This window comes from Madurella fahalii (assembly GCF_045866475.1).
Source record: "Madurella fahalii IFM 68171 DNA, scaffold_2, whole genome shotgun sequence".
Lineage (NCBI taxonomy): Eukaryota > Fungi > Ascomycota > Sordariomycetes > Sordariales > Madurella > Madurella fahalii.
The window spans coordinates 7,367,482-7,393,345 of record NW_027263972.1 but is presented as its reverse complement, the minus strand read 5'-3'; the positions used below and the strand labels follow the sequence as shown (position 1 = coordinate 7,393,345).

Sequence of the window (25,864 nt, the reverse complement as noted above, 5' to 3'; positions counted from 1 at the left end):
CAAAGATCTGCACTCGTCAATCAAAACAATAATTAATCTGCTCCTGTCTCTCAGCCCTTTCACGGCTTCAACTTCACCACGAAAGCTTGAAGCCGCAAAACCTCAGTATTGTACACCTATTAGCGCCCATCAAAATGCATCTTCTACCCCTCCTCCCAGCATTCCTCCTCACCACCTCCGTCTCGGCCTCGCCTGTCCGGGCCCGACAAGCTGCCTGTAGCACAACCTCGTTCGAATCGTTCGCCTGGCTCGCCCGCCAGTTTGACTTCCACGCCTCGTACATCTTCACCACGCCCGCCCATCAGAACTCGTGGGGCTACGTCTCATTCGATTTGTATAACCCGGCCGACCAATCCACGACGCACTGCCAGGCCCAGAGCAACCAGCTCAGCGATTTCTTCTACGGCACCATGGCGTACCAGTGCGACGACGAGGGCGCGGGGCGCAACGGAAGGACGAGCTTTGATTTCGATCGGGCCACCGGCAGGGTGGGCCTTAACCAGACGTGGACTTGCACAGATCAGGATCCGCAGTGGCCGTAAGTTTATGTTTTCGGCTTCTCCCACGGATATCGGATTTCGGAAGCTAACAAAACAAAATCAAGAATTACGTTCACCGGCCGTGGCGAGACCAACTTTGTGCTCGACTGCACCGAGATGACCTACCAGAACCCCAACTGGACAATGGGCCAGATTTACTCCAGCCGGGAAATCAAGTGTGCGCCCGTCGAGGAGACAAGGATCGTGCCCTTTGAGATGTCAGCTGTTGCGTGAGGTATATATGGGCGTTACGAGTGCTTAATGTGTTCAGGTAATGATTCGACTGGACGCATGTATAGACTTGATGATAGTATCGTGTGGGCTTGGCGTAATTAGTTGCTGGATTGTTGGTCTTTCCGAAAAGGAGTTGGATAAAGGATCTTTAATAGTGTTTAATTCATGCCCATGATGAAGTACTGCAGAGTACGAATCCAGTTGAGGATGGAGAAGCTGCTCGTGGTCCTATGTCATTCGAAGATTCGGGACCTACAACTTTGCATGTCCATCAGGCTTCCACAGAATTCAACACCTTAGATCATTACACGCCAAACTTCCAAGGCAGATCTAGCAGTTAGCTTTTCCCAACTCCACATAGCCCATGTGAATTATGGCTAACCCAACAAAGCTCTTAAGTTGACGTACCTACTTACGGGACACCCATTCCAATATACCACCTGAAAACTAACACTTATTAGAACCGCAACTCCATATAGATAAAAGTAAGCCAAGGAAATAGTAGTTATACAAAGATATCATTAATATAGATACAAGGTTTAAACTAGTAGAGCGGGGATTCGCAGGTCATCAGACATTTTCGAACCATCCCAGAGGGGATACCAGCAGGCTCCTAGGCCTTTACCCGAAAGATGTAAAACTGTCGTGCTTCTGAAGACGGTAAGCCGCTTCTGGGATGAAGACAGGGTCCAGCATTAGCAGTGGACGTATCAAGGACGAAATTATGTCGACCGACTCTGCGTAGCAGCCCGTAAGGTGACGGACTGGGGCGAAGCTATAGTGAAGGTAAATAGTGAAGTTCACAGATGCGCTCAGCAGCTTGGACACCGCCATGTTAGGGAATCGGTTAACCCTACTTATTGATCGGAGCCGCTTGGTAAGTGGGCCGGGCAATTGGATAGTGCATACTCTCTTTGCCGAGACAACAACAGCGTGCCCTGGTTACAAATCCTGCATCCATGCTGCGAGAAAACTCGCCAAGGAGAATCTACAGTATCGCGGGGTAGACTACCTTACGTACCTACGCTATCTGATGGGATGGGCGGCGAACTCACCACATGCCACATCCGATTAGAGCGATAATTCAGGTAGATATTAGGCGAATCGATCTCCGCGAACACTGCATAGATAGTGAATTAGAGAAGCAGTGAGGAATTTAGTTAGGATCGGGGCCGAGCATTCGGACCGACCGCCACTATGCGTACGGCGACTGCCGCTTCAACCAGATGCATGAATCCAAATCTGCCCTGTAATTACGTCGTCCGTATACAATGTAATGGACGAAGATGCCAAATACAGACGACGGAACTAGTTATATTCTACTGTTACCTTAGTGGAATCTCAGATGATAAGAAAAAAAATCTTTTATCGGCACCGCGGCCGTCCAGACCTACCTGAATTACCTACCTACCTTAGACATTCTCTGCAATGACGCTTGGAGGTTGGAAATTTGATGCGCGTATATCAACACCATCCCCCAAATTAAGGCCCATACAATCCGTATCATTCAACGGTGTGCACCAATTGGCCTTGCCATCAAACAAGCCCTCGCCGGCAAGGCGTCAAGGTGCGATAGATACTCCGTAGTTGCTCCGTTAGTGGGCAAAAGCACCGGGTAGTAAAGTCAGTGTCCGCCGACGCCCACAGCCCTAAGACTCTTAACTAGCCTAGGTCGAGCAACCTCGGCTATTTAAGCTGATCCCTTGGCCGGGTGTTCCATATTTGCTAGCCAAGCGCGTCTTCATCTAATTAACAGCTGGAGCTGAGATTCAGGTTACCAAACTTTCGATAACGGATCCTGCAGGTGTATAATCGGCAGTGTATTTGTATCCTAAAAGGCCTTGTAAAACTCCCAAACAATGGATTCCTTCCTCTCGTAAGGGATAGGCGCACACCATATCTGCCCGTAGGACAGCCGCTCCTGCCGAGAGGCGACTAGGCTGTTCGCCAGGTCCGTTTTCGAGCTCGGCCTAAAATGTCGAAGGTTTGCATCTGCAAGGAGCTAAATGGCGTTTGCATCTAAGACCTGTAGAATATGGCGATTTGCCCGGAAGCTAGGTTAGTGGTCCCGAGCAGCCGGGGGAGCATACTTCGCAATAGTGGCTTCGCGAACGGTAGCGAAGCCAAACGATCCCCGTATCGGTTCAATGGCTCTTTACGCCGTCGGACATATAGTTGACCGTAGTTAGAGGGACATGTTGGGTCCGGTCACCTTAGCACCCTCCCGTTCACGTATTGCGAATATGATTGGTGGCCATATAACGTATAGGAGCCATACGCTTGTTTGTCCGTCTGGATGGCAGAGAACGGCGCTATGAGTTTGACCGCGAAATTCTTGGTTGCATTCGGTAATTATAGCTTGGTTCCGAGATCCCGGTGAAAACGGATTGGTGCGGTTAAGAACAATAACCAGCACCTATTGTCATCTGATCCGCACCGCGATTGCACGGTCAGTTTGTAACAATGCTCCATGTATATGCGTGACTTTGAAGGTAAGAATCTGGTAAAGCAATAGCAGGTTCATGTAAGCGCGCCAATCAACACGGTATGGAGGTAGATATTCTACAATAAGGGTTGGGGAGCATGGAGGGTCGCCCCTCACCTATGCTGCTTTGGTTTTGTTGAGTACATATATAAGATCTTTTTAGGCCTACGCAATGTAGCTAGAGTGACACTCAATCTGAGGTATCGAGGCGTGCCCTTGTATTGTTTGAAGTGTAGAAACTGGTTGTCATGTTATCGTCTTGGCTTTCTCTCCTCGCGGCTGCCGCAGGCCTGGCCGATGCCAGACTGGCGCGGTCTCCCACACCTCCCATGGGATGGAACAGCTACAATACATATAGCTGCTCTCCCACGGAACAGATTATAAAGAGCAATGCTCAAGGGTTGGTAAACCTGGGACTCGCCGCCCTTGGCTACACCCAGGTCACGACGGACTGCGGCTGGCTTTCGAGAACCCGCGATGCGCAGGGACGCCTTCAGTGGGACCGGGCTAGGTTTCCATCCGGCGGTGGTAAGGAGCTCGGCGACTTCCTCCACGGACTCGGTTTGAAATTCGGCTTGTACTCGGGTGCTGGCTACTTTCAATGCGGCTCCACTGACCTTCCAGCGTCTCTTGGTAAGAAAATCGTCACCAACACAGACTTGTTTAAACAAACACGGTTGACATATCGTTTAGGATACGAAGAGGTAGACGCTCGCACCTTTGCGGAGTGGGGAGGGGATTCACTAAAGTTAGAACCCTGAATACTTGTCTATGGAAGTCAAACGAGCTTACAAACCGGTATTCAGATATGATAACTGCTATTCAACATCTCGTAACCAGATGGTGGACGGAGATTCAGCCGAAGCCAAATCTCCGGCCAGATTTCAAAAGATGGCTGCTGTTTTGGATACTGTCAACCGTGATATTGCCTACTATGTCTGCCAATGGGGCATAGGAGAGAATGTGCAGACCTGGTGAGCTCCCTTGTCTATGGTCTTCGAGAAAGATAAATCGTGAAATTGTTGACAGTGTGAGAAGGGCATCGGCTATCGGAAACACGTGGAGAATCAGCAATGACATCTACAACGCCTGGCGCAGCATCTGGCGGATTACTAACCAGGTCATCTCGCATGCCAAACATACAAGAGTCGGTGCCTTCGCGGACATGGACATGCTCATGTAAGTGCCACTTGAAAGTACCTCCTGAAATACCCAGTCTCACAGGATAGCGTACTAAACTTGACGATTTCCTAGCGTCGGCCTTCGCGCTCTCTCCTTAGAAGAGGAGCGTTTTCACTTCGGCATGTGGGCTATAAACAAATCGCCTCTTCTCATTGGCTGCCCAGTCAATACTCAACAAACCCCAAGAGAGTCCATAGACATTCTCTCTAACAGGGAGGTAATTGCTATCAACCAGGATCCTCTTGCCAAACCGGCCACCCTCGTCCTCCGCTACACCCAGGAGGAGTGGGACATCTGGGCCGGGGACCTCTCCGGTGGGCGGAAAGTTTTGGGCATCGCGAACTGGAGGAACCAGTCTCAGACGGTTCAATTTGACTTGCGTGTCATCGGAGTAGCGTCTGCGACCGCTAGGGATGTGTGGGCCGCGGCGGACATCGGTACCATCTCCGGACGACAAACCGTCAATTTAACGGGACACCAGCTGAAGCTCTTCGTCCTGTCCGACATCCAAACCACCGCACTGCCCGCGTCGGTGGGATACTACTCCGCCGCAAACGCGAGCCTCTCAGGCTCGGCTAACCTTGTCAGTTGTGGTGACGCTGAGTGTGCCCCCACGCAGCGCAAAATCGGCAACCTCGGAGCCGGTGCCAGCGCAACCTTCAATTCCATCAGAGCCACTACGGCGGGGAGGAAGTTGATAGGTATCGACTATATCCACTACGAATACGCATTCGGGACGGCCTGGGGGTGGGGGACCAACACGAGGAACATGACCATTTCCGTCAACGGTGGTGCTGCGAAGCGCTGGGCGTTCCCGCTCTCCGGTGGAGACTGGTTCGAGACCGGGAGGATGATGATCGAAGTTGATGGTTTTCAAGCGGGCTCGAGCAATCAGCTCATATTCCGATCTCAGCAGAACGGTGGTTGGGCTCCAGATTTGGTTGGGTTTGAGGTGTTTGAGTAAGCTGTTGCCTCTGCGGTTTAACTAGTAAAATATTATTTGAAGACAAACCTTTGCCGCAAACCCTTCTATCGCTTGACGATCTGCGAGATTGACTGCCTGGTAGATCAGAGGTTGGAGAGGGTTTTGCCGTGGGAGGTGGCCGTGTCAGGATTGATCCGATAGAGAAGGGACATATCGGACGGCTGGGAGTGTGACGTCGAAGTGAGAAGAGTTAAGAGGGGATGTGTTAGACCGCTATGGCGAGGGGCCGTAGAGGCTCCTGCGGCATTCCGGCGGAGCATTCTCTTCGACAGATGGTACTGTACGTATGTACGATGCGGTATGGCCGCCGTTGACATATGGACGGAGCAAACTTAAGTTGCTGAGCAGTAGAAATGTTAATCTCTTCTAGAACGTCTTCAGTATCAAATGTAGGGAACCCCTCACTCGCCTTGGCAAGTACAACCCTAACTCCGCTCAGGCCCATAGGGTTACATTACCCTGTAAGTGCAAGCGATGAGCAGCTAGCAGGTATTCCAAAAAAAAAAAAAAAAAATGGTAACATCGGCACACTCTATGCTAAATCGGTACCCCTTGCGCGGCTCCTGGCAAAGAGGGTACAGCGCTGTTGGCCTACAGTGTACCAAGATATCTCCTGGGTCTGAGGGGACGTCCTCTGGTTTAGGTCGGACGGCAGTGAGATTTTGGGACGAGGGCTGCAGGAATCCCTGCCGCGGACAGTTCCAGATGCCAAAGTACCGGTACTTCCAACACGCCACAATTTTTCAGCTCACCACAAAAATGCCTATCACGGGCGCTTTCATTGTCATTAGAGTCCTGCAGGTCGCAGAAAAGGAGGAAATGCTCGCAATGCTGCAAATGAATATCTACGGGACTTCAGAGCCCACAGCGCTCTCTGCCTGTTCCGACCCCTTGCATCTCGACATGTGCCCGCGATGGACCAACTCACGCATGTCCGGCCGCCCCTTTGCGCGCTCACGAGCGTTATCTTCTGTCTCGTGTTCCTCACCCCGCGCGCCTCGGCACAAGACCCAACCGTCAGTCTCAGCACCTACACGGCCTACAGCGTGCAGCGAACCTGCGTCCAGCAATGCCTCATCGGCCCTCACACCGATGGCGCGCCCGGTGTCATCCGTGACCTGGGCTGCACTGTGCCGATGCTTGATTCGTGTTACTGCCGGACCGCCATGGCCGCCGAGGTCTCGGCCGGCATGGCGACGTGTATCAGCAGCTATTGCGGCAACAAGACGGCCGACCTTTCCGCCGCGCTCTCCCTCTACGACCACTACTGCGCCGGTGACCTCACCGTTGTCACGAGCGCCGCCACCGTGTCGCTTGACTCGGACAACGAGATGGCGGCGCAGCGCGACTGCGTCCGGGGTTGCATGATGAGCCGGCCCCCCGACGGCGGCACCAACCTGCCCCGGGCATTGCAGTGCACCGCCAGCCCCGCCTACGACGACTGCTTGTGTCGCCCAGACTTGACCACCGAGGCGAACAGCCACCTTACCTCCTGTGTCAATGAATGGTGCCCGGGAAATACAGCTGAGATTGCGTCGGCTGTCTCGTTGTACGGGAGTTACTGCAATGCCGCCAGGCAGGCTGTGCCAACCGACAGCAATGGGGTTGACGAGAGCCACACCGCGGCGACTCCTGGTGGATCGAGCACGAATGGTAAGGGCCCACTTCTCCCTGACAAGTGCTACACAGCGATAGACTTCGTTCTGACTTGGACTACTATCCACAGGCCACCCCACCGAGACCGGATCGAACGGTAACCCGACCGTTGGTGATGGATCCCCTTCGAGCGGTGGGATAAGCGCCGCCGCATTGGCCGGCATTGTCGTCAGTGCCGTAGTGGCTGTTCTCGCGACGGCGGGAATCTTTTGGTATTGTTGGAGACGCCGCTCTCCCAAACCGCCTGCATTGCCACAGCCGGTTCCCGTATATCTCCAACAACCGTCGCCATCGGGCTCTGTGCCGCTACGGGAGACGCCCCGAATGCCCTCCAGTAATCCATCGCGATCGACCGAGCAGAACATCGGTGCGTGGATCGAAGCCCAGAGATCACGGAGGGCGCCCACGCTTACGGAATCGGAGTATGGTGGCCGCGACGGTGTCACCGATATACTCAGTCATGGAGGATACTAAGCGTTTGAAGGGTTGTTAACCGCGATGGAACCTTATCAAATATGTTTTGCTTTTCCAGGTGGCGAGGGCTAGACGTAGGCCAATGTTCTCGGTGTGCAAAGCGCGGCGGCGATGCTGTCACTTGGGTTCGCGAGGCGGCATGCAAATACTATCACGCATGCGTCCAACTCTCTACAGAGGTGTTCTGAATGAAATGGTGCAGAAACACACATCTACACCCACATACCCACCAAAACAAGGGGGAGGGCAAAGACGGCCAAATGCCAGACAGACAAGATAGACAAGACAGGCCAGGCGACACCACCACAAATCGGGTCCCTGCAGCCTAAACAAGGTCAAAACAACATGTGCAGCTCCCTCTGGTCAGAGGGAGATCACTTTGCACGCAAAGAAAGCTCGTCAATTGAGCCTGCAACAAGTGTAAAGAGAGAGTGCTGAATTGATTGTTCTGTCTAAGGAGCAATGGCCAGGACGGCCCTACTTATGGTGCGAAAGAAAAATGGGCCCACAGCAAGTTCCACCCCCCGGGGCACCATCCTAGCAACTGTGTCCCTCTGATCAGAGGGACCCTGCCATCTGGGGACTGTTTTCCCCAACTCATGAAGTGGCAGATGGCGATAACAATTCTCTTGGTATCATGACTCGACCGATGTCTGTGGTGCCCCTCGTCCTAGTTTCACCAACCACTTCGTGCCGTACTCTCTGAAATCCTCCTTCCCCATCTCAGTGCAGCTCTCAATGACCTTGGAAAGCTCTCCCAGAACCTCCTCACGCTTAGACGCAATAATCCCAGGCTCGAGGCGTGACTCGGTTTCTTCTACTTGCACCTGCCGCGCACCAATGACTGCTAGCTCAAGTTCCACCCTGAGCTTGAGTGCTGAGCTATTCATACGCACTGCTTCGTTATACGCCCGGTGGAGGTGTGTTCTGGCTTCGCCCAGGTGCTTTTTCAACTCGGCATAGGACGATGATGTTTTGAACGTCAACTCTCTTTTGCACCGAGCAATTCCAAGATGAGATCGGGCATATGTGACGCTGTCCCTTGGCTTTGCGATGACGGCTAGTCTGGCGGCTTCTGTGAAGAGAAAAATAGCATCCTCCAGTTGTACACTCCCGGATCCGGACACCAGATAGTCATTGTATCTCTTATCCCCGCGTTGGAACCAGCCATCTATGGAAGACCCGCCAGTGTTAGAAACGGACTACCGCGAGAGCAGAGGAAGACAGCTCAACACCCTCACCCGCCGAGAGACCCATAGGATAAGCCCTATTGTTTAGTTCTTCCACCCAGCTTTCGAGCGCCCCAACCAGGGCCTTGAAGCCCGGGTCGGTGGCTGACGAGAACCTAACCATGTTGATGTGGTCGGCCGTGATGGGGCGTTGAGGATAATCCTCAAGCGTAGCGGAGGCTTCGTCAACAATCTGCGCCAAACAACCCAGTTAATGACTCGCCGCTTCAGAAGATGACGAGAGGAGAGGGCATATCCACCAAACCAAGGGGGTACATGGTGACCGCCTCGAAGAAGCAGACGATGTTGAGATCCTTGAGGCCGTTCGGCCGTGGCAATCTGAGGAGCCGACGAAACGACATCTGAATGGTTCGGAGCTCCTCGGAGCTCCGGTCAAACACACTCATCAGCCTCCTGTTCGTGTCTCCGGCGATGCTGAATAGCGCCCGCAGAGCGTTGGCGAGACCGGCCAGGTCGGTCCCCCGCATGGGCGTGCCGAAGAAGGCAATGCCATGGGTACACCGGAACATGGCCTTTCTTCTCTCATTGGGATCTTCGTTTGCCAGTATCAGTGCCTGCAGAGTAGCGCTCAGTCAGTCGTCTGCCGGGTGGAGTCCAGTGACCGGGGCCACGAAATGCTTGCCTTTTGAAGAACGAGACCACCCATGCTATGGCACACGAAGATAAGAGGTCTCTAGAAACCCGCTAGGTTAGCATCACTTTTCCGTTTTTGAGTCGGACTAGTTAAGTCGGGGCACATACTGAATGGTCCCTCTTCCGCTGGCTGTCCTGGGCAAGGTCGTAGATCAAGCTCTCGGCGAAATTCCGAAGAGAGAGAATCACTCCAGAGCCGACGCCGGAGACGTGAGCATGATAACCGAAAGTCAAGATTCGTGCCCTGGGGATCTGGGCAGGCAGCAGGGTCTCAATCCATGGTGGCTGGTCTGGGTCTTTTGCCCACGACCGGAATGGGCTCCCTGTAATCCCGTGAATGAAGACGATACTAAAGGCACTCAGTCCGCGTGAACCCAAAATCCTGGCAGCGCCCCATAACTCACTCGACAACGGCGGGATTAGCAGGGTCGTCATGGACCACGTGAAGCCCTTCATCGAACTCGCTTATCTTAGCCGACCATCCGCCCTTTTTGAACAGATTTGTGAAACCCATCGCACCGGCTAACTTGTCTTTTTTCTTTTTTTTTTTTTTTTTTGTCTTTGGCGCTGTTCTGCGTTTCGTAAAGGAACGGAAGAGTGGGATGGAGGGCCATAGAACGACGAGATTCTTGGGCCCCGATTGAAGGCTGTGCAATTCAGCTGAGGAGAATTGGGAGATTATCGCGTGTCGATGGGGCTGGGGCCTAGACCGTCGCGCACTGAGGCCTCCCCTTCCGCTGGGTTACACGGCATGCGCCTCTCAATACGCCCCTCAGAAATCTCACCATGCCCTGGTTGTACCGGTACAGTACCTCATTTTACCCCGGAATGGGCGTTCCCGGAACAGTGGCGCACGCTACCTAGGTACCTTATTAAGCCTCGAAGCCAAGCTTGGCAAGGCTGAGGTCGGCATGCCCTGAGATGCTTTACCGGTCAAGAGTTCCTCCCAGACCACCCCAGGAAGCCGAAGCAAGCCGCAATCTTGTGCTTATCCAATCAAAAAATAGAGTTTCTTCTAGTCATGCCGGTCCCTTGATTATTCTTACCCAAGGAACTAAAAGGCGAAGCTTAACTTATCTTGAGCATGGCAGTAGGTTTAATTATCTTTCATTGTGTTTAGTAATAATTATATTATAAGTTGAGAATTTGCTGTTGTAGCCACCGAATTTGGCTGGGCTGTATCGCCATTTCCAGCGGCCTTGACAGCGTGAAGCACTTGTATGTGGGACGGACTGGGCTAGAGGCACATCATCCCACACAGCACTCAGACACACAGCATCACAATACTCAATCGCAGCGTCTAAGATATCCCCCCATCCACCTAGACTCTCCTTTGTCTTGGCCACCAAAACCCCCGCACTGGCATTCATCCACGCCGCCAACCTCAAGCCAGTCTTCCCAGGAGTTCGTCGAGAGAGTGTTGACAAAACGAGCGTGATGCCGTGATGTTAGGGGCCGTCGCCCTTTTGAACAACAGCGTCCGGCCAACGCCGAGCTATCGATTTCAGCTCGCCTGATGAAGCCACGCGACCAACGCTAAACTTGATGCGGGCGAGAAGCCAAGCTCGTTTGCTAGGGAGCAATAGTAGGTGCCAACTAAGAACCTAGTGGCTGGAAAGGATAGAAGCGTTTTAAAAGAATTTGGAACAGAATTTGGTCGAGTCGGTCATTTTTGTCAATTGGGAGTGATCCTGGTGCTCTTCGCGAGTGCGCCCTGCCCATATTGCCTGTGGCTGAATCTGGATGGTGGTGGCTGAGTCTGAGATATGTGGTCTGCTACTGTCCCAAAGGGGACATCGGTGGCCAGGCAGCAGCAGGGAAGGAGCTTCGCAAGGCCGCGTGAAGCCGCGGTGAAAAATTTCCCATTCTTTTCTGCTTCACTCAGCAGTATCTAATAGAATCACTCCGGTGCGATGAGTTCCTCGGACAGCAGCAGCGACGGCGGCTGGGGCTATTCGAATCGATATTCCCCGAGTTCTTCTAGTTCTTCCAGTGATGACTATCGTGGAGCATCAAATTACTACCGGTATGCCCCCAGCTCTTCTAGTGAAGACGAAGATGAAGACCGCGGCCATGGCGGGGGTTATACCGGCAGCTACAATGGCGGGAACGGCGGCGGATATAACACGGCAGATGGAAATCAGCATAATGAATCGACCCCAGTTGATGATGCACCAGAAGAGAACAACTTGAACCCGGGCACCAACGACTCCTACGACCCTCCAGACTTACGCGGCGATAGTCCAGCCCATACTTCCCCTTCTTTGCCCGCTGAGCATCCTGCACAAGGCGGGAGTGGCGACCAAGGCCAGGATGATGGTCTCGCCCCAAAGGTGGATTTTCCCGCAAACTCGGACTGCTCACGCAGTACTCCTGGTTCTGGGGACGGGCTGGAGCCGGGAAAAACACCAGTCCCTGCAAATACCGAGCTCGATTCCGAATTGCCTCCTCTGATGCGGCCAGGTCCAGCTCCCGAGAGTGACCTAGAAGATATGCCGTCCTTTGAGGATACCCCGGGTGAAACCCCCCCTGACCTTTCCATTCCCGAGCGAGGGGACCACGGGTCAAAGGGGGACCAGGACGACGAGGATTTGCATTCAGACCATGGCAGTGCGGACCTCTGGACGCCGGACGGGGAGTGGATCGGGCTTGACCCAACCCTTGGGCAGGACGCACGTGAGTTTCCAACCTGACAAGTTTGCAATCTTGCCTCTAACCGTCCTTGCCTAGAGCGCCAGTGGAATAAGCCAAATTCCACACGTCGGAAACGCAAACACATCCCGGGCAAGAAAGCGCTTTTGGTTAGCCGCTGGGGTGTCCATCTCCGCCGAGGTGTCCCATCTACGTCGAGAGCAGATTTGACGTCAGGACAGAAGACATCACTAGGTGGGCCCCCCTTTACACCCGGGCTCTACCCAGAAAAATTACTGACCCACGGGGAAAGGTGTTGTATCAACCCGCGGCCTCGGGGACCCGGTTGTGGCTACAGAATGTAACGCCACAGGACAAAGTGTATCAACTAGTAGAGCCCGCCGACTTCTTGAGGCGGCAGAGGCCAGCCTGGTTCGCACCTACAAGCTCCGCCCACTGGGTCAGGCTCGGTTGCCCGAGCTCCCAGATCCTAGCAAACTTCTGGGCTCGCTCACAGAACAGAAACTCCTGACTGACGGAACTGCCCTGGCCGAGAGAGCAGAACGGGAGACAACCCTCCAACCAGTGTATACCTTTGATCATTCCGGTCCCTCGAACCCGACAGCCATGCCGATCTATGAACCCCTACTCGGCGACACATGCTTCCGAATCCTACATCTGCTGCCATCAACTGACCCATCCAGCCCCGTCCTCTGTCGTCTAACAATCGAGGATCTGACAAACCAACATCTCCAGTACGAAGCGGTCTCTTACACCTGGGGCATTCCGCACCCCCGATATAACATCACGTGCAACGGCAACCCACAGAACATTGGACCTAGCCTCCACTCCCTCTTGATCAAACTTCGACTGGCCACCGAACCGAGAGCCCTCTGGGCAGACGCCATCTGCATCGACCAGAGCAATGACACCGAAAAGGGCCACCAGGTCCGTCTCATGCAACGCATATACCTGACTGCCACCCGGGTCGTCGTTTGGCTCGGGGAAGAACCCCCTGAGACAGGCTATAGTGCCTTGGCCCCCACCGCATGCAAAGCCGTGTGTCGGTTGGCCGGTGCCTGGAGTCATGCTCTGCACAAGGAGATGCCCAAGCCTGGGTACAGGGTTGGAGGCAGGCAGTATCGCCTGTCCGCGCGAGAGATGCGAGACGTGACACCCGACGAGCAACGAGAATGGGCGGCTCTTCGTGCCCTGTTTAGAAAGCAGTACTGGGAGCGGCTGTGGGTCGTCCAGGAGGTGACATCCTCAACGGTAGCCGTCGTGCGGTGGTGCGACGTTGAGATCCCCTGGACGTGGGTCGGCATCGCCGCTTGCTTGATTCGTCACAGCCACGAGAAGAGTACCAGCATGATTGACGAGGCCGACCTGCGGGGCGTGCACAACGCTTGTCTCATGTTCTTACTACCGGACGAGGAGTGGGCGTCGACGCCGTTTTTGCACTTGATGCGTGTCTTGCTCCGCTTCAAGGTAACAAACCAGCATGACCGCGCATATGCCATCCTCGGCCTCCCAGGCTTGCACACCGGCGATACATCCATGGGGCTTTTCGTCCAACCTGACTACGGACTATCGCTGCACGATTTATACCTTGCTCTGGCCGAACGGATCATCGACACGCATGAGAATCCTCTTGACCTCTTATCGGCCGTAAAGCATGACTACATTATTGATTACAGCTTTTCGAGTTGGGTGCCCCGCTGGAACGTCACTGTCGTGCGGAGCATCAACGGCTCTCACAGGGCAGGCATGCGTTTCCACGCTGGGGGCATCTCCCTGCCACGGATCCGTCCTTCCTGTCACCGACGAGTTACTGACGGTCGTCTTCTGTTGACGGCTCCGGGGCGTGTCATAGGGACTGTCGCCAAAGCGGCGGCACTATCAACCGGTCCCCTCGCAGAAGGCCCAGGGCTCGCAAGTGGATGGGGTCCCGCTGCTCAGCTCCTCTATCAATGGCAGTGGGTCGGACCGAACGAGGTAGATATGGGTGAGTCGACCATGCGAGCCATATGCATGACAATCACGGCCGGCCAGGACTGGTACGGGCGGCTCATCGACACAGACGAGGCGGAACGGCAGCATCTCGCGGACTTTGGGGCCTTTGCTTCATCGACATGGAATAGGCCGTGGAGTCGTGCCCCAAAAGCCAAGCACAAACCGTGTGGGGAGCGGTTCGCGCTTGCGGTGAGGAATATCTGTCAGCACCGGAGTGTCTTCCAGGCCCGGGATGGAACCCTCGGCATTGCGTCAACGGCCATTAGGCCAGGGGACGTCATTTGTATTCTCCAGGGGGGCTCAGTACCGTATGTGCTTCGGCCGGCGTTAGATAACAGTGATACTGAAGGGTACTGGCTAGTCGGAGAGTGTTATTTGGATGGGTACATGTTTGGGGAGGCTTTGGAGAGTTATGGGCTGCATGGAACTGATGCCGTATGGGATAAAATTACCCTTCTCTAACGCATTTTACCTAGTAGGTACATAAGTGCTCACTTAACCGCTGTAATTACAGGACGTATTAATTAATTAACCTGGCAGATTCTGTGCAACGAAATGGCACGAAGCCAAGTCTAGACGCGGTGAAAGTTAAACGGTCTACGGTCCAGAAGAACGTGACCAGTCTCTGCAGAGCCGTGGGCAGTAATTCTTGGAAATCCCGAGATCCATGATGGCCGTTGGTACTGTCGGTGTCCCGGTTAATAAATTAAGAAAGTGGACTTCAAAGCGAGTGATTTAGTGTGAAAGGGTTTCAGATGGCGGGATTGGATTGATCTAATTAAGGAAATAATGACGGGATCTATGTAGGATGCGAGGATCGGAGAGGAAAGTGGAAGAAAGTGCCACAGCGAGATTTGGACCCAATGACTGACCTTGAACTTAACTGTCGCCGATTTTTATGCTACTTACTACATAGGCATCTCCTGTAATACACGAACAACTATATCCATGTGTATATGCTGTATACTGCTAGCTTGAACCACCTTTCGCGAATTTCGTCTATCCTCTATTCGAGCCGCTGTATTGCATAGCAGCAGTCAAGAAACGTCATCAAAATCTGAGAATCTCAATGCCAAATATCATATTTCAGATGCTAAATGCTATGATTGGCCCAGTTAGGGTCATCAGTGGAGGGTAGACGGATGGAGTGAAAGGGAGTTGGACAAGCATACATATTCTTGGTTACCTGACCTAAGGTACCTTGCCTTATTGTACAGTACCAATTCCGAGAATGGTATAGTCTTGCAGCCACTGAGGGAGCCCACAACCGCCGCAAGCCTTCGGTAAATGCCAACGCGCTGTCTTACCTCGCCCGACTGCTTCCCCACGCCATCCCGCATCCCCATCACGCCATCACTTCAACATCACCCAAAGGTTTTGTGAAACCCAAACGCACCGTAACCCACCAGATATGAGGCTTCTCAATACCGCGACTCTTGAGCTTCAGGAATGCAACCACGACAATGTTCCACCGTACGCCATACTCTCGCACACTTGGGGCCCCGAGGAGGTCACATTCCAAGTCTGGCAGGATCGCGAGCGAGCGTCCCAAAATGGTGGCTTTATGAAGATCCAGAACGCGTGCATGCAGGCGCGAAGGGATAGAATCGGTTATATCTGGGCCGACACATGCTGTATCGACAAGACAAGCAGTGCCGAATTGTCTGAGGCCATCAACTCCATGTTCAAGTGGTATCGCGCATCCCAAGTTTGCTATGTCTACCTTAGCGACGTTCCCGACTGGGACATGACGGCCGGAAAGAAGAGACGTCATCCAGACGACGACAACAACGAAGAGTCAGATGTCCCACCCGCCTTGCGGCAAAGCCGATGGTTTAGGCGTGGGTGGACTCTTCAAGAACTGCTCGCACCTACCCATGTTGTGTTTTACTCATCCAGTTGGACACGCATCGGCACCAAGGCGAACCTCAAGACCCCCCTTTCTCAAATCACCGGTATACCAGCCGACTATCTGACCGGCCATAAACCTGTGTGGATGGCCAGTGTTGCAAAAAGAATGTCCTGGATGGCAAAACGCGCCACAACCCGTATCGAGGATATGGCCTACTCCATGCTTGGTATCTTCGACATCTACATGCCCCTTCTCTACGGCGAGGGATCACGCGCTTTCCTACGGCTGCAGGAGGAGATCATTAAAACGACCGACGACCACTCAATATTCTGTTGGGAATGGGACCGAGCCCTAGTCGACGATCGATGGGCTAGTGTTTTAGCTCCTTGTCCCGCCGTGTTCTCTAATGCGGGGGAATATATGCCCACGTCGTGGGAGGATGATGCCGAAGTCACGCCATACAATATCTCCAATGCGGGCCTGTCAATTCGGCTTCCGCTCGTTGCCACCGCAAATCCTCATTTGGTCCTCGCAGTTCTTGAGGCCACCGCCCAATGGCAATCTTACCCCTATTTATCCCAGCTCTGCGTCCCGTTGCAGCGAGGACGCATATATCGCAGGCTTCCATTTCCCACTACCAAGCCCTTTCTCATCGACATGGCCATGGTCGACCGAGGGGAGAACATATACATCATGGCATCTGAACGCAGCCCAGAACTACGACGGGGTTATATCACCTCCGAACGTGAGGTGTCTGCACTATTCAGCCTTCCAAGATTCGACGTGGGCTTTCTCCTCGCCTTCTCGGCGGAAACGCCCAAGGTTGAGGTCATATACTCGACGGATGGTCTGTTGCTTTTCGAGCCACTCGGAGTCTTGGGTTTCAACGGTTTCGACATCCTCAAAGCACCAACCGATCGTGATATATTCGCTTTGGGAGTCATCAGACTCACGTTTAAGGATGGCATCCCATCCCTCGTTATCCTGGCGGTCCGGCGAAGACGAATTTCAACAGCAAAGGCCCCCGATTTTACATTTTACTGCCAGGCTTTGCCCTCGGAAATTGCTCAGACGATACCACGAGTGGTAGAGGAAGTTGAAATAGCGACCGCGACGATTCAACAGGATGTTGACTTTTCGTCGGACGGCGTCACGACAGTTGCTTTGGGTGACTTGGTCCCCTATCCAGTATCTGTTGCCGGTCCAGCACCCGTTGTTAAGTTTGCCCAAGTGGTTCGGGATGACGATGAAAGGAGCGATGTGCTGAGGGAGAACTCGGACTATTCTGCACCGTTGTTCTGCGAAGGGGATGGTGGCATTCAAACAATAGCCGCAGAGGTTGTTGGAAGGTTGGATGGGGGCAAGAGACAGTAGCAGAATCTCGACTTCACGAAAACCTGATATATTTCGGCGACTCCAGGCCACCGTGTATCTCGCGGGCTGTTCCAAATTTGACATCGTTCCTCGATAAGCCCCGCGCTATAGAGACACGTGAAAAAGAGGTTCCTGTAGGTCCACTTTCTCACAACCTCTGGCCTTGGTTGATAATCCGGGCCAGCGCAAAGGATCAGCGATGAGGACATGTGTTTTATGACTAGGCTGGCGGTTCGCCTCCCGGCCGATTAAAACTTAATTGCCAGTGGAGCTGTGGGAGATCTTGCCAAAGACGTGCATTATGCCTTGGCACAGAATGAACGGGATGCATGTCAAAAGCCTGTTGCGCCTGAAATGGCGCTCGAGGAGCTCTGCGACGAGGCTAGGGGGCTTAGCAGCTCATTCCGGTGTAAGAACACATATCTGCGCCCACACAGCTATCAAATTAAGGAGGGCAAAGATAACAAATATCTGGACAGTGGGTTGGGAAAAACTGTCTCTAGGAATCTAGGCCCGGCGGATTACGGTCAAGGATCGCATAACCATCCGCTTTCCGTTCTCATCCAAGTTCATTAAGTTATCTAGTCTTCATCTGACTTCCATCTATACCTCCCATCCTAAGAAGGCTAAGATATAGGTATAATACACGTTCGACATTTATAGTTGGTAAACTAGACCCGCCCAATTGACCGTACCGAAAAGAAAAAAAAAAGAGGATATAGAAGAGAAACACTGCAAGGGAATGTAGGCAGTTGCCCGTGTGGCGTTAGGTCTCAAGGCATATATGTATACAGTACTTCAACGAATTACCGGCCTCTACATGCCTCCGCAGCCTGCCATACGAGACAGAGTTAAAGTCAATGGTAAGGCCGAGTTCATCTCACTTGACCCTAGTTGTCGATACAAAAATAAGACCAAAACTTCACACCTGTCTCATCTCAGCGCACGGCTGCCGACCAGGAGGCGATGAAATAGTAGGGGGATGCGGTGACCCGTTCGCGTGATTTATCTCCCCACCGTGCGGCGTTCTAAACAGCCGCGGCCAGAGCTTAGCCGCAAGCGGTTTAAACGTAGGGACGCAGGCGAGGACAATGGAGAGGTTCATCTCCAGCATTGACCAGTAAATAATGTGAATGCAGGACCAGGTAGGGTCATTGGTAACCATGTTGTCGTAGATAAAATAAAACCGAACCACAGATATAACGCATACCCTATAAAAGGTTAGCAGATTTGCCCCGTTAGGAAGTTCTCGGTCGAGCCACAGGCTACCTACGAGAAGCCCAAGGCAAAGACAGAGTAGAGCCAGAGTTTGTGCCTCCAGGGTAGCGTCATGTGCCAGATGACGGGTAGCGGCAGCAGAAGCATGACAAAGTCGAGCGCGAGGTTCAGCGAGGCGTCAACATAGTACTTCATCGGGGTGGCTATGCAATTGCGACCAGGCTCGTCGGGGCCAGCGAAGTCCCAGAACTTATATACCGGGATGCAGAAGAGGATGTTGGATAGAGTGGTCCACAGGCCGCAGAGCGTCGCCAAGACTATGACGACGTATGTCGCTCGTCGGACCCAGCTGACGACGAAGACGTCGAGGAATAGGAGCAGGACTGATATCTTGGCCAAAGACACACCCAAGTTGTTGACAATGATGGAGCCATATAGTACCTGGAAGGTGTAAGTATTAGCTAATTAATGCTTGACGGTCGATTCTGAACTATGAGATTGACCTTGAAGAAAGTTCCTATCTCTTCCCAAGTGAGCTCAAAAATGTGGTGACCCAGCCCGTTGGCGACATCTAGGCAACGTTGGTCAGCATAGTACTGGTAGGAGCAGCAGCAATTACAGGAGATGGAATGGTGGAGCGTACGGAATCCGATAGCGAACGTGTTGATAAGGGAAAAGAGCTGTATAGGTACTTGGTCAGCATTGTTACGGTGGGGCCAGCGGTGATGACTGTTCAGGGCAGGGGTGCGCACCAAGGTAAGGACGATGAAGTAATCAGTCGGGCCCAGAACACGTAGGATGTAACCGCGGGAGGTCAGGCGCAGCGCGATTGCAACAGCAGCTAGAACCCACATGGCGATGGCCCAGGCGACGAGCTGCCTGCCATCAGTAGCCCATTCCATTGTTCGTGGACATTGGCGCCCACAGATCTCTCCTGCCGTTTCGCGCCTTGTCGAGCGCAAGACTGGAGTGTTGTACGTTGAGGAACAGACGCCCGCCTCGTTCTCCTTGGTTTTTTGTTTCTTTTTCCACCGTGGGACAAACCCGGATTTACGAGTTTTCCGGGTCTATTGCCGCGTCGCTAAGGCTAGCGCAGGGCCATCCAATAGGGGCCATGGCCTGAGTCAAAGCGTAAACCACTAAACAGTTTTGGAAGTGCCCGAGGTGTGAAGGAGGGCAACGCGCACGAATTGCAAAGGGACCCTTGCTCTGGAGCTCTCTACAGTACCGCGTAATCTATGTGTAATATCTTATCGTCACATTACATGCCTCCACCCGTCTGCTGCACGGAAGTGATCGGCTACTTGGGCATCACATGATGGACACGTGGAAGTCACGTGATATAGATGCTCAGGGGTCGCAGACCCACTAACCACTGTTCGCGTAGCTGGCCTACTAATATTCTCGTAGTTGACGGCTCCGCCTATTTGGCTTGGGTTGGCTTGACTCAATTTGGTTCGATTTGGCTTGTTGAGGTCCTTGCTTTATCCTCAGAACATATGGATCATATCAACCTCTTCAACTGCAGAACGTTAATACTCTATTACCATGAGGAAGAGGCTGCATTCCGAACACCAGCATGCCCCAGCCACCATGCGCCCGGCAATATATCCTACGGCCCACTCAACCGATACTCTGCACATATCCTCCAGCACCACGAGGCGTGATGTCGCCTGTTGTCCGGAGTGTGTCTTTTCTTTCAAGCTGCTGTCATAAGTCTGGGCGCCGGTGCTCGCCGTTTACACCTAAGTCATGAAGAGGTTATGGGTTCCCCTATGCAGGGCAAGACCTTTTCTAAACTATAACGGAAACCTTGGAACAGCGGTGACCCGTGGCGGTTGCCATTGCCGACCTCGACCAAGAACCTAACACCCAGCGGCACGTCGGGCCAGGACGTTCTGAAGTTCGACGAGGCTGAGGTGATAGTCGCCACAGTACCAAGGCCGATTCCAGGCCTGCCTACTCGTGGGATTCTTCGCGTGATACTGCTGTTATTCGGGTGGGTGGGGCCTTCCTGCCGCGATCGGTAAACTGCCAAGGACTACGAGCGGGACAACACAAGCAAATAATCAGAACCCTGCGGAAGGTCAGAAGGCGTAATGTGGTTTGTTGATCATGCGTTCCTCATAAATCGTGGGCGGCGCAGGATTGTCATTGATGTTGGGCTTGACAACGATGCCCAGTGATATATGATGATGCTAGCCATTGTTCATCAACGCATGACGTCGCTTTTGAAAAGCCCTCAATTCCCAGTCTTCATGCACTTCATCAATACCAGCAGAATTAGATCCGTATCCAGCACTATCCTCTAACCCAGTTCGGAGCATATCAGCTGAATCAAGGCCAGCTGAAATGATACCAGTCGCTATCAGAACCGTTATACGCTGGATAAAATGGATGCTTGGGGTGCTAAATGGTGATGAAATTCTAAATAACCGGTTCCACACGTTAATTAGAGTCTACCATAGGGTGTAGGAAGTGCATCTATAGGCTTGATTTCCGAGGGATTGCCATCTACTATAAGGGGAAAGGGGGGAAGGGGGAAACGTAATATGTACATTGGAATAACTACCTATATAGCACTTCAAAAGGTCTGGATTGGGCAGAATTTGTGTATCTTGGACTACAACCGGGTTTCGAGTTTCGCCAGAGGTCCAGATTGGGTCGGGCGGCAATGGCTCCGGACTCTCAAGATGATGGGGCACGTTGGACGACAAAAACTGTCTATTATTTCGGGGTTGTCTGGATTGAATATGTGGCATGTTACCGAATTCTGAGATAATGGGACGTCGGTGTATGCAGTCCCTGGGCCGGCATAAGAGGGATGTGGTGTTAATGTCAGAGACTCAACCAACTAACCTTTCGGTTAATGCGGCTTGAAGGTGCGACGAAGTGTGATGCTACCTTCTCGGCCCGCCTTGTCGACGGCTTCAAAATCAAAAGATAAGCTATGTGGAGACAATAATTACAGTACCACCGATCTAGCCAGAACGTGAAGCAGGGTGCGACATTTTAGGGGCAGAACTGAACAAAAATAGAACCGGATGCACGATGTGACTCTGCGAAAGAGACGCAATATAAAAAGTGGTTACCATTTCGGGTAGCGCTCCGTGGATAATTTCTGGAGCCAGGAGCCGAGACTTGCGGACACACCCGACTTCCAGAACCATGCTCCACGATGGGTGTCCGCTGTGACCTGCGCTCAGCTGGATTGGTGTGATAAAGTATGTCGCTACATTTGGTTCACATTCGCCTCTGAACCAGGTATCTGTTTCGCCTCCCTTTGTGGTATGGATGTGTGGTTCATTTCGCTATTAGGTAACATCAGCGAAATCTCGGTTCCAGGAACGCCAGTCCACTGGGCATGTGGCATAACTATAAGAAGACACTCATTCCACCGCGGGATTGCACTTGCTTTCAATACAAACCTTATCGATCCTCCTCATCGAAGATCATCCGTCTAATAATTCATCTCACAGAAAAAGACGTACCGCCCAGCCACTTAGTCATCACCAGACGAGATGCAACTTTCTGCTTTCCTCGGGGCCGTCGCCCTCCTCAGCTCTTCCGCTTTGGCATCCCCTATCCAAACTTCCGAGCATGAGCTCGTCGCTCGCCAACACACCGCCGTCAGCGCCACAGTTACGGGCTTCCACGCAACCCGTAACGCAACCCACATCGAGTAAGTCTACCTTCGTAATGAAAGCCTCTCCCAAGTAGCGAGGAAAGAAAGGAAGGAGGAAGAAAAAGCACCAAAGAATAAATAACAGGACACTTACAAGCCACCAGCTACGCCGCACTCATCAAGGTTCACCCCGACCACCCCGCCGTCCTCTTCACCCACACCACTCGCGGCGCCCAGGTCCCTGAGGCCAGCGACTTCTGGGACAGTCAAGACCCAGCGCTCTATTTCCGCTTCAACCGTTTCCTGTCCGCTAGCGGAGAAGTTAGCTACCGTCTCGTTCTCAGTGATGTGCATGTGACCGGTTCGACGATCAACCTCCACTACTTCTCGCCTGCTGAGGAGTGGAAGGGGCAGTCGAAGACTGTGTATACGGGGCCGTCTAAGTTTACGCTGTTTTTGTGAGTTGGGGTGGGTGTGCGGTATCGGAGAGGGGAAAATAGGGGGGTAAAAACCCGGTAGAAAGCCGGGAGGCGTGTTGCTGTTCTTCTTCTTGATGGCTTCTCTCTTGTAGACGTATCGAAAATAGTGTTACCCTGTGTCGAAGAGCCAGGCCAAGATGCCCATCCGTACCATCCTTGCGGACCAGAGCTGCCTTTCCGACTCAGCCTGCTGCGCGGGGAAAGATATGGGTCTGTTATCGGTGTGCTTCACCTCCCATAGTTCGCTATAATCTTGCACCCTAGGGATAAGACAAGATGGCTGAACAGGAATCTTGATAACAAACAGGCGTTCCATATTATCTCCAGCTTCAACCAGTTCACCCAGAAGTACTATAATAATCTCAAGATTCTTATCACTACAGCCAACAATACAGGGCCACCAAATCCTCCTCTACGCGAAGGCTACTTTCTTCACCACCCAGGATTATTACGATAGGCCTGATAACATCCCCAATGCTCAAGAAGAGGTAGAAAAATATCTCACCAAACCGGTCAGGATAGTCCCTAATATCCACAATCAGTGGAGAGGACGTAAAACGGAGTTTCCTTGCCTGTCAACTATAGCCTTCAACCTTCTCTCGATCCTAGCAATATACTCAGAATACGAGCGCGTTATCAGTCGTACCAAACTTACCATTGGGATCCAGCGGCACAGCATGCAAAGAGAGACCATCAGTATGGCAGAATACTTGAAAATTGGGCGCGAAGCGCATCATCTGGATCAAGAGGTGCATCTTGAGCCACAAGGCCGTCTGGCAGCTGGGAATATCTTCACGGGAAAGTTGGACACAGGGGTGGGGGGAACAGAAGGCGGATCCGGAACAACTGTATCCAAAACCACTCAAATAGCCAAATCTCAACAAGTCAAATCGAAACCTGACAAATCAAGCCAAATCTGGCTTTTCTATAACAAATCAAGGTAAATGGAGGGCCAGATTTAACTTGTTTGACTTGTCGGGAGCGCTGCTCCAAGCCGGAAGAATGAGGCTATGTGCCAGAGACTAATCGACAGGTAGACGCCCTGGCAACATTAAGAGCACCATGTGTGCTACGCCTGATGATAATTTTATTCTCTAATACTCACGAGACCTGTTTTGAGTATCAGCGTAAGAGATATATAAGGATTCGGGCAGAACTCAGGAACTTCTATCTTTGCTAGTATCGTCGCTATCTGTGTAGGAGGCGCGCGGTTTTTCAGAAGCACGAGCGCACCGTTCACTCATCAAATATTTCAAAGTTGGTACATGGCGTGAATAACTCTGGGCCACTCCCGCTGGAGCATATCTGGCCGGAAAGAGGAGGAGGGGGGGGATCCTTATCCAAGCGTTCCTGCCCATTGTAGACAATCATGAACTGATAATCCTCAGCCGATGCTAGAATGACTCAATCACGACATAGAATGTCTAGTTTGGATGTGATCTACATGATAGTTCTATAGAATACGGGAAAAGATTCCATCATGATGTTACGGTGCGCAAGGGTTCCGAGAGTGATCTTCGACTTGGAGGCGATACACAATTCTTTTTATCCGTTAGGTATGCACAATACGACGTGGCCAATTGGCCAAGCCAGGGAACCATGGATTTGTGCCACAACTGCTTGCCTTGGCAGAAGATGCATATTGCCGGCCCTCCATCAGGAATCGAGGGGTATATATGTAGTAAGCGTTTGGTGAGAGCCCGCATTACAGTACTGGTCGTCTCTGTCATACTTTCAAAGGCATCATCTCAAGCCAAGCTGTAAACTTGGATTTCCGTTCAAGATGAAGTACGGTGCATTTTTCGCCGCCTACGCCGCCGCGCTCGCTGTTGCCGGCCCCATTGCTCAATCCCCTACCGTCCAAGATGTAGCCGCTGTCGAGCCAACCGACTATCCGAGCACCGCGTTGTTTCATCACAATATTCATCGTGCAAACCACTCTGCTAACCCTCTAGACTGGAATGACACACTGGCTGGGTTTGCGCAAACCCTCGTCGACACCTGCCAGTATCAGCTAAACACGTGAGTTTGCAAATTCCGGAGCACTAGATCACGTTTGCTAACAAAGCATTGTCAAGGTCTATCGGTGGCGGTCGCTATGGCCAAAACGTTGCGATGAAGGTTTCTAGTGGAAGTCTTGAGCCGGCTGATTTGGCCGTCGCCCGGGCGATTACCAATATGTGGTACAACCCGGGAGTCCAACGATTTCCCGCCGATGCCTATGGCACGAACCCGCCCATGGGCAACTTTAACGAGTGGGGTTCTTTTACGCAAATCGTTTGGCAGGCTACGCGAGAGGTCGGCTGCGCCACTGCTTTCTGCCCACCGGGCACTCTTGCGGAGGGAATGCGTGGTTGGTTTACCGTGTGCAACTATTCCCCTCCTGGTACGTACTAGTTACTCCTACATCTGCTGGTTGCCGCCCGGCTAACCTTTGTTGCACAGGCAATGTTATAGGGCAATTTGATGACAATGTAAACGCCCCATTGGGTCATGACATTGTCAACCCTTAAAGTGGTAATATTGGGATTCACAGTCGGGACACGGGCATGATGGTAGCGTAGTTCCATGAAAACTATGAATAAGGATAATTACGTACTTACTTAGCTATGTACTTATGACAGTCGATAACGGAGGAGAGAGCTGGCGTAACCCCATGAACACTGCGCGAGCAAAGTAACCCGTGTCTCCCTCAGACTCCTAGCTCTGTATTTTGGACCCCAAACCCCATCGCAATTCATGTATCTGGTGTAGGTCTGCCAGCACTGGAAAATAACACCGGGAATGACCGAGTTGTCCTGGTCACACAGTATCCACTTGTCGTCAGATCGGTAGATACTTAATTCCGTGTGCCCGCTTGCACCTTGCAGACTTGGTAGACCCGCCATTGCGGCAGCTGCGGAGTGTCTACCCATTGTCCACCTCAAAGGACTAAAAAACCCGAGATTATCTACCTTAAATTTACTATAGCCCCGTTGGTAACGCTAAGTTGCAGGAACTCGCGTGTTGTCGTCGGGTTGGTTAGGAGAGAGCTAAACCTCAACTACCTACCTAGGTACGTACTTAAGGTACCTACCTATCTTTCACGGCCTCTCTAATGCAGCGAGGATAAATTGCGTCATAGTAGCGAAGGAGAGCGATAGCCCTCGATATAGCGCTGCTTGTGTCTCAACGCTATGCTGTTGAGACACAAGCGCATTAACGTGGGTGAGCCAATGACAGCTAGAAGGTGAA

At 52.5% G+C, this 25,864-nt stretch overlaps 10 protein-coding genes across 10 annotated transcripts; 8 read left to right on the top strand and 2 right to left on the bottom strand.

Moving 5' to 3' along the window:
• Positions 1-134: 134 nt before the first annotated feature.
• MFIFM68171_04934 (uncharacterized protein) lies at positions 135-773 on the top strand (the record flags this gene model as incomplete). The annotated part of the gene is made up of 2 exons (XM_071060354.1): positions 135-538; positions 605-773. The coding sequence occupies 2 exons, from the start codon at positions 135-137 to the stop codon at positions 771-773; spliced, it is 573 nt and encodes a 190-aa protein (XP_070916455.1).
• A 2,733-nt stretch (positions 774-3,506) lies between these two features.
• On the top strand, positions 3,507-5,404 carry MFIFM68171_04933 (Alpha-galactosidase; the record flags this gene model as incomplete). Its single annotated transcript, XM_071060353.1, has 5 exons — positions 3,507-3,891; positions 3,952-4,006; positions 4,065-4,232; positions 4,297-4,437; positions 4,513-5,404. 5 exons carry the CDS (start codon positions 3,507-3,509, stop codon positions 5,402-5,404), a joined length of 1,641 nt encoding a protein of 546 aa, XP_070916454.1.
• Positions 5,405-6,339: 935 nt separating this feature from the next.
• Positions 6,340-7,182, top strand: MFIFM68171_04932 (uncharacterized protein; the record flags this gene model as incomplete). The annotated part of the gene is made up of 1 exon (XM_071060352.1): positions 6,340-7,182. The coding sequence occupies one exon, from the start codon at positions 6,340-6,342 to the stop codon at positions 7,180-7,182; it is 843 nt and encodes a 280-aa protein (XP_070916453.1).
• Positions 7,183-8,190: 1,008 nt separating this feature from the next.
• Positions 8,191-9,952, bottom strand: MFIFM68171_04931 (uncharacterized protein; the record flags this gene model as incomplete). Its single annotated transcript, XM_071060351.1, has 6 exons — positions 8,191-8,726; positions 8,797-8,977; positions 9,045-9,359; positions 9,428-9,478; positions 9,547-9,787; positions 9,843-9,952. 6 exons carry the CDS (start codon positions 9,950-9,952, stop codon positions 8,191-8,193), a joined length of 1,434 nt encoding a protein of 477 aa, XP_070916452.1.
• Positions 9,953-11,351: 1,399 nt separating this feature from the next.
• MFIFM68171_04930 (uncharacterized protein) lies at positions 11,352-12,131 on the top strand (the record flags this gene model as incomplete). The annotated part of the gene is made up of 1 exon (XM_071060350.1): positions 11,352-12,131. The coding sequence occupies one exon, from the start codon at positions 11,352-11,354 to the stop codon at positions 12,129-12,131; it is 780 nt and encodes a 259-aa protein (XP_070916451.1).
• A 1,099-nt stretch (positions 12,132-13,230) lies between these two features.
• On the top strand, positions 13,231-14,544 carry MFIFM68171_04929 (uncharacterized protein; the record flags this gene model as incomplete). The annotated part of the gene is made up of 1 exon (XM_071060349.1): positions 13,231-14,544. The coding sequence occupies one exon, from the start codon at positions 13,231-13,233 to the stop codon at positions 14,542-14,544; it is 1,314 nt and encodes a 437-aa protein (XP_070916450.1).
• Positions 14,545-15,493: 949 nt separating this feature from the next.
• Positions 15,494-17,308, top strand: MFIFM68171_04928 (uncharacterized protein; the record flags this gene model as incomplete). The annotated part of the gene is made up of 1 exon (XM_071060348.1): positions 15,494-17,308. One exon carries the CDS (start codon positions 15,494-15,496, stop codon positions 17,306-17,308), a length of 1,815 nt encoding a protein of 604 aa, XP_070916449.1.
• A 922-nt stretch (positions 17,309-18,230) lies between these two features.
• On the bottom strand, positions 18,231-19,428 carry MFIFM68171_04927 (uncharacterized protein; the record flags this gene model as incomplete). The annotated part of the gene is made up of 5 exons (XM_071060347.1): positions 18,231-18,519; positions 18,582-18,967; positions 19,030-19,097; positions 19,170-19,206; positions 19,279-19,428. The coding sequence occupies 5 exons, from the start codon at positions 19,426-19,428 to the stop codon at positions 18,231-18,233; spliced, it is 930 nt and encodes a 309-aa protein (XP_070916448.1).
• Positions 19,429-22,047: 2,619 nt separating this feature from the next.
• MFIFM68171_04926 (uncharacterized protein) lies at positions 22,048-22,613 on the top strand (the record flags this gene model as incomplete). The annotated part of the gene is made up of 2 exons (XM_071060346.1): positions 22,048-22,208; positions 22,316-22,613. The coding sequence occupies 2 exons, from the start codon at positions 22,048-22,050 to the stop codon at positions 22,611-22,613; spliced, it is 459 nt and encodes a 152-aa protein (XP_070916447.1).
• A 1,800-nt stretch (positions 22,614-24,413) lies between these two features.
• Positions 24,414-25,143, top strand: MFIFM68171_04925 (uncharacterized protein; the record flags this gene model as incomplete). Its single annotated transcript, XM_071060345.1, has 3 exons — positions 24,414-24,652; positions 24,709-25,016; positions 25,076-25,143. The coding sequence occupies 3 exons, from the start codon at positions 24,414-24,416 to the stop codon at positions 25,141-25,143; spliced, it is 615 nt and encodes a 204-aa protein (XP_070916446.1).
• Positions 25,144-25,864: the final 721 nt, after the last annotated feature.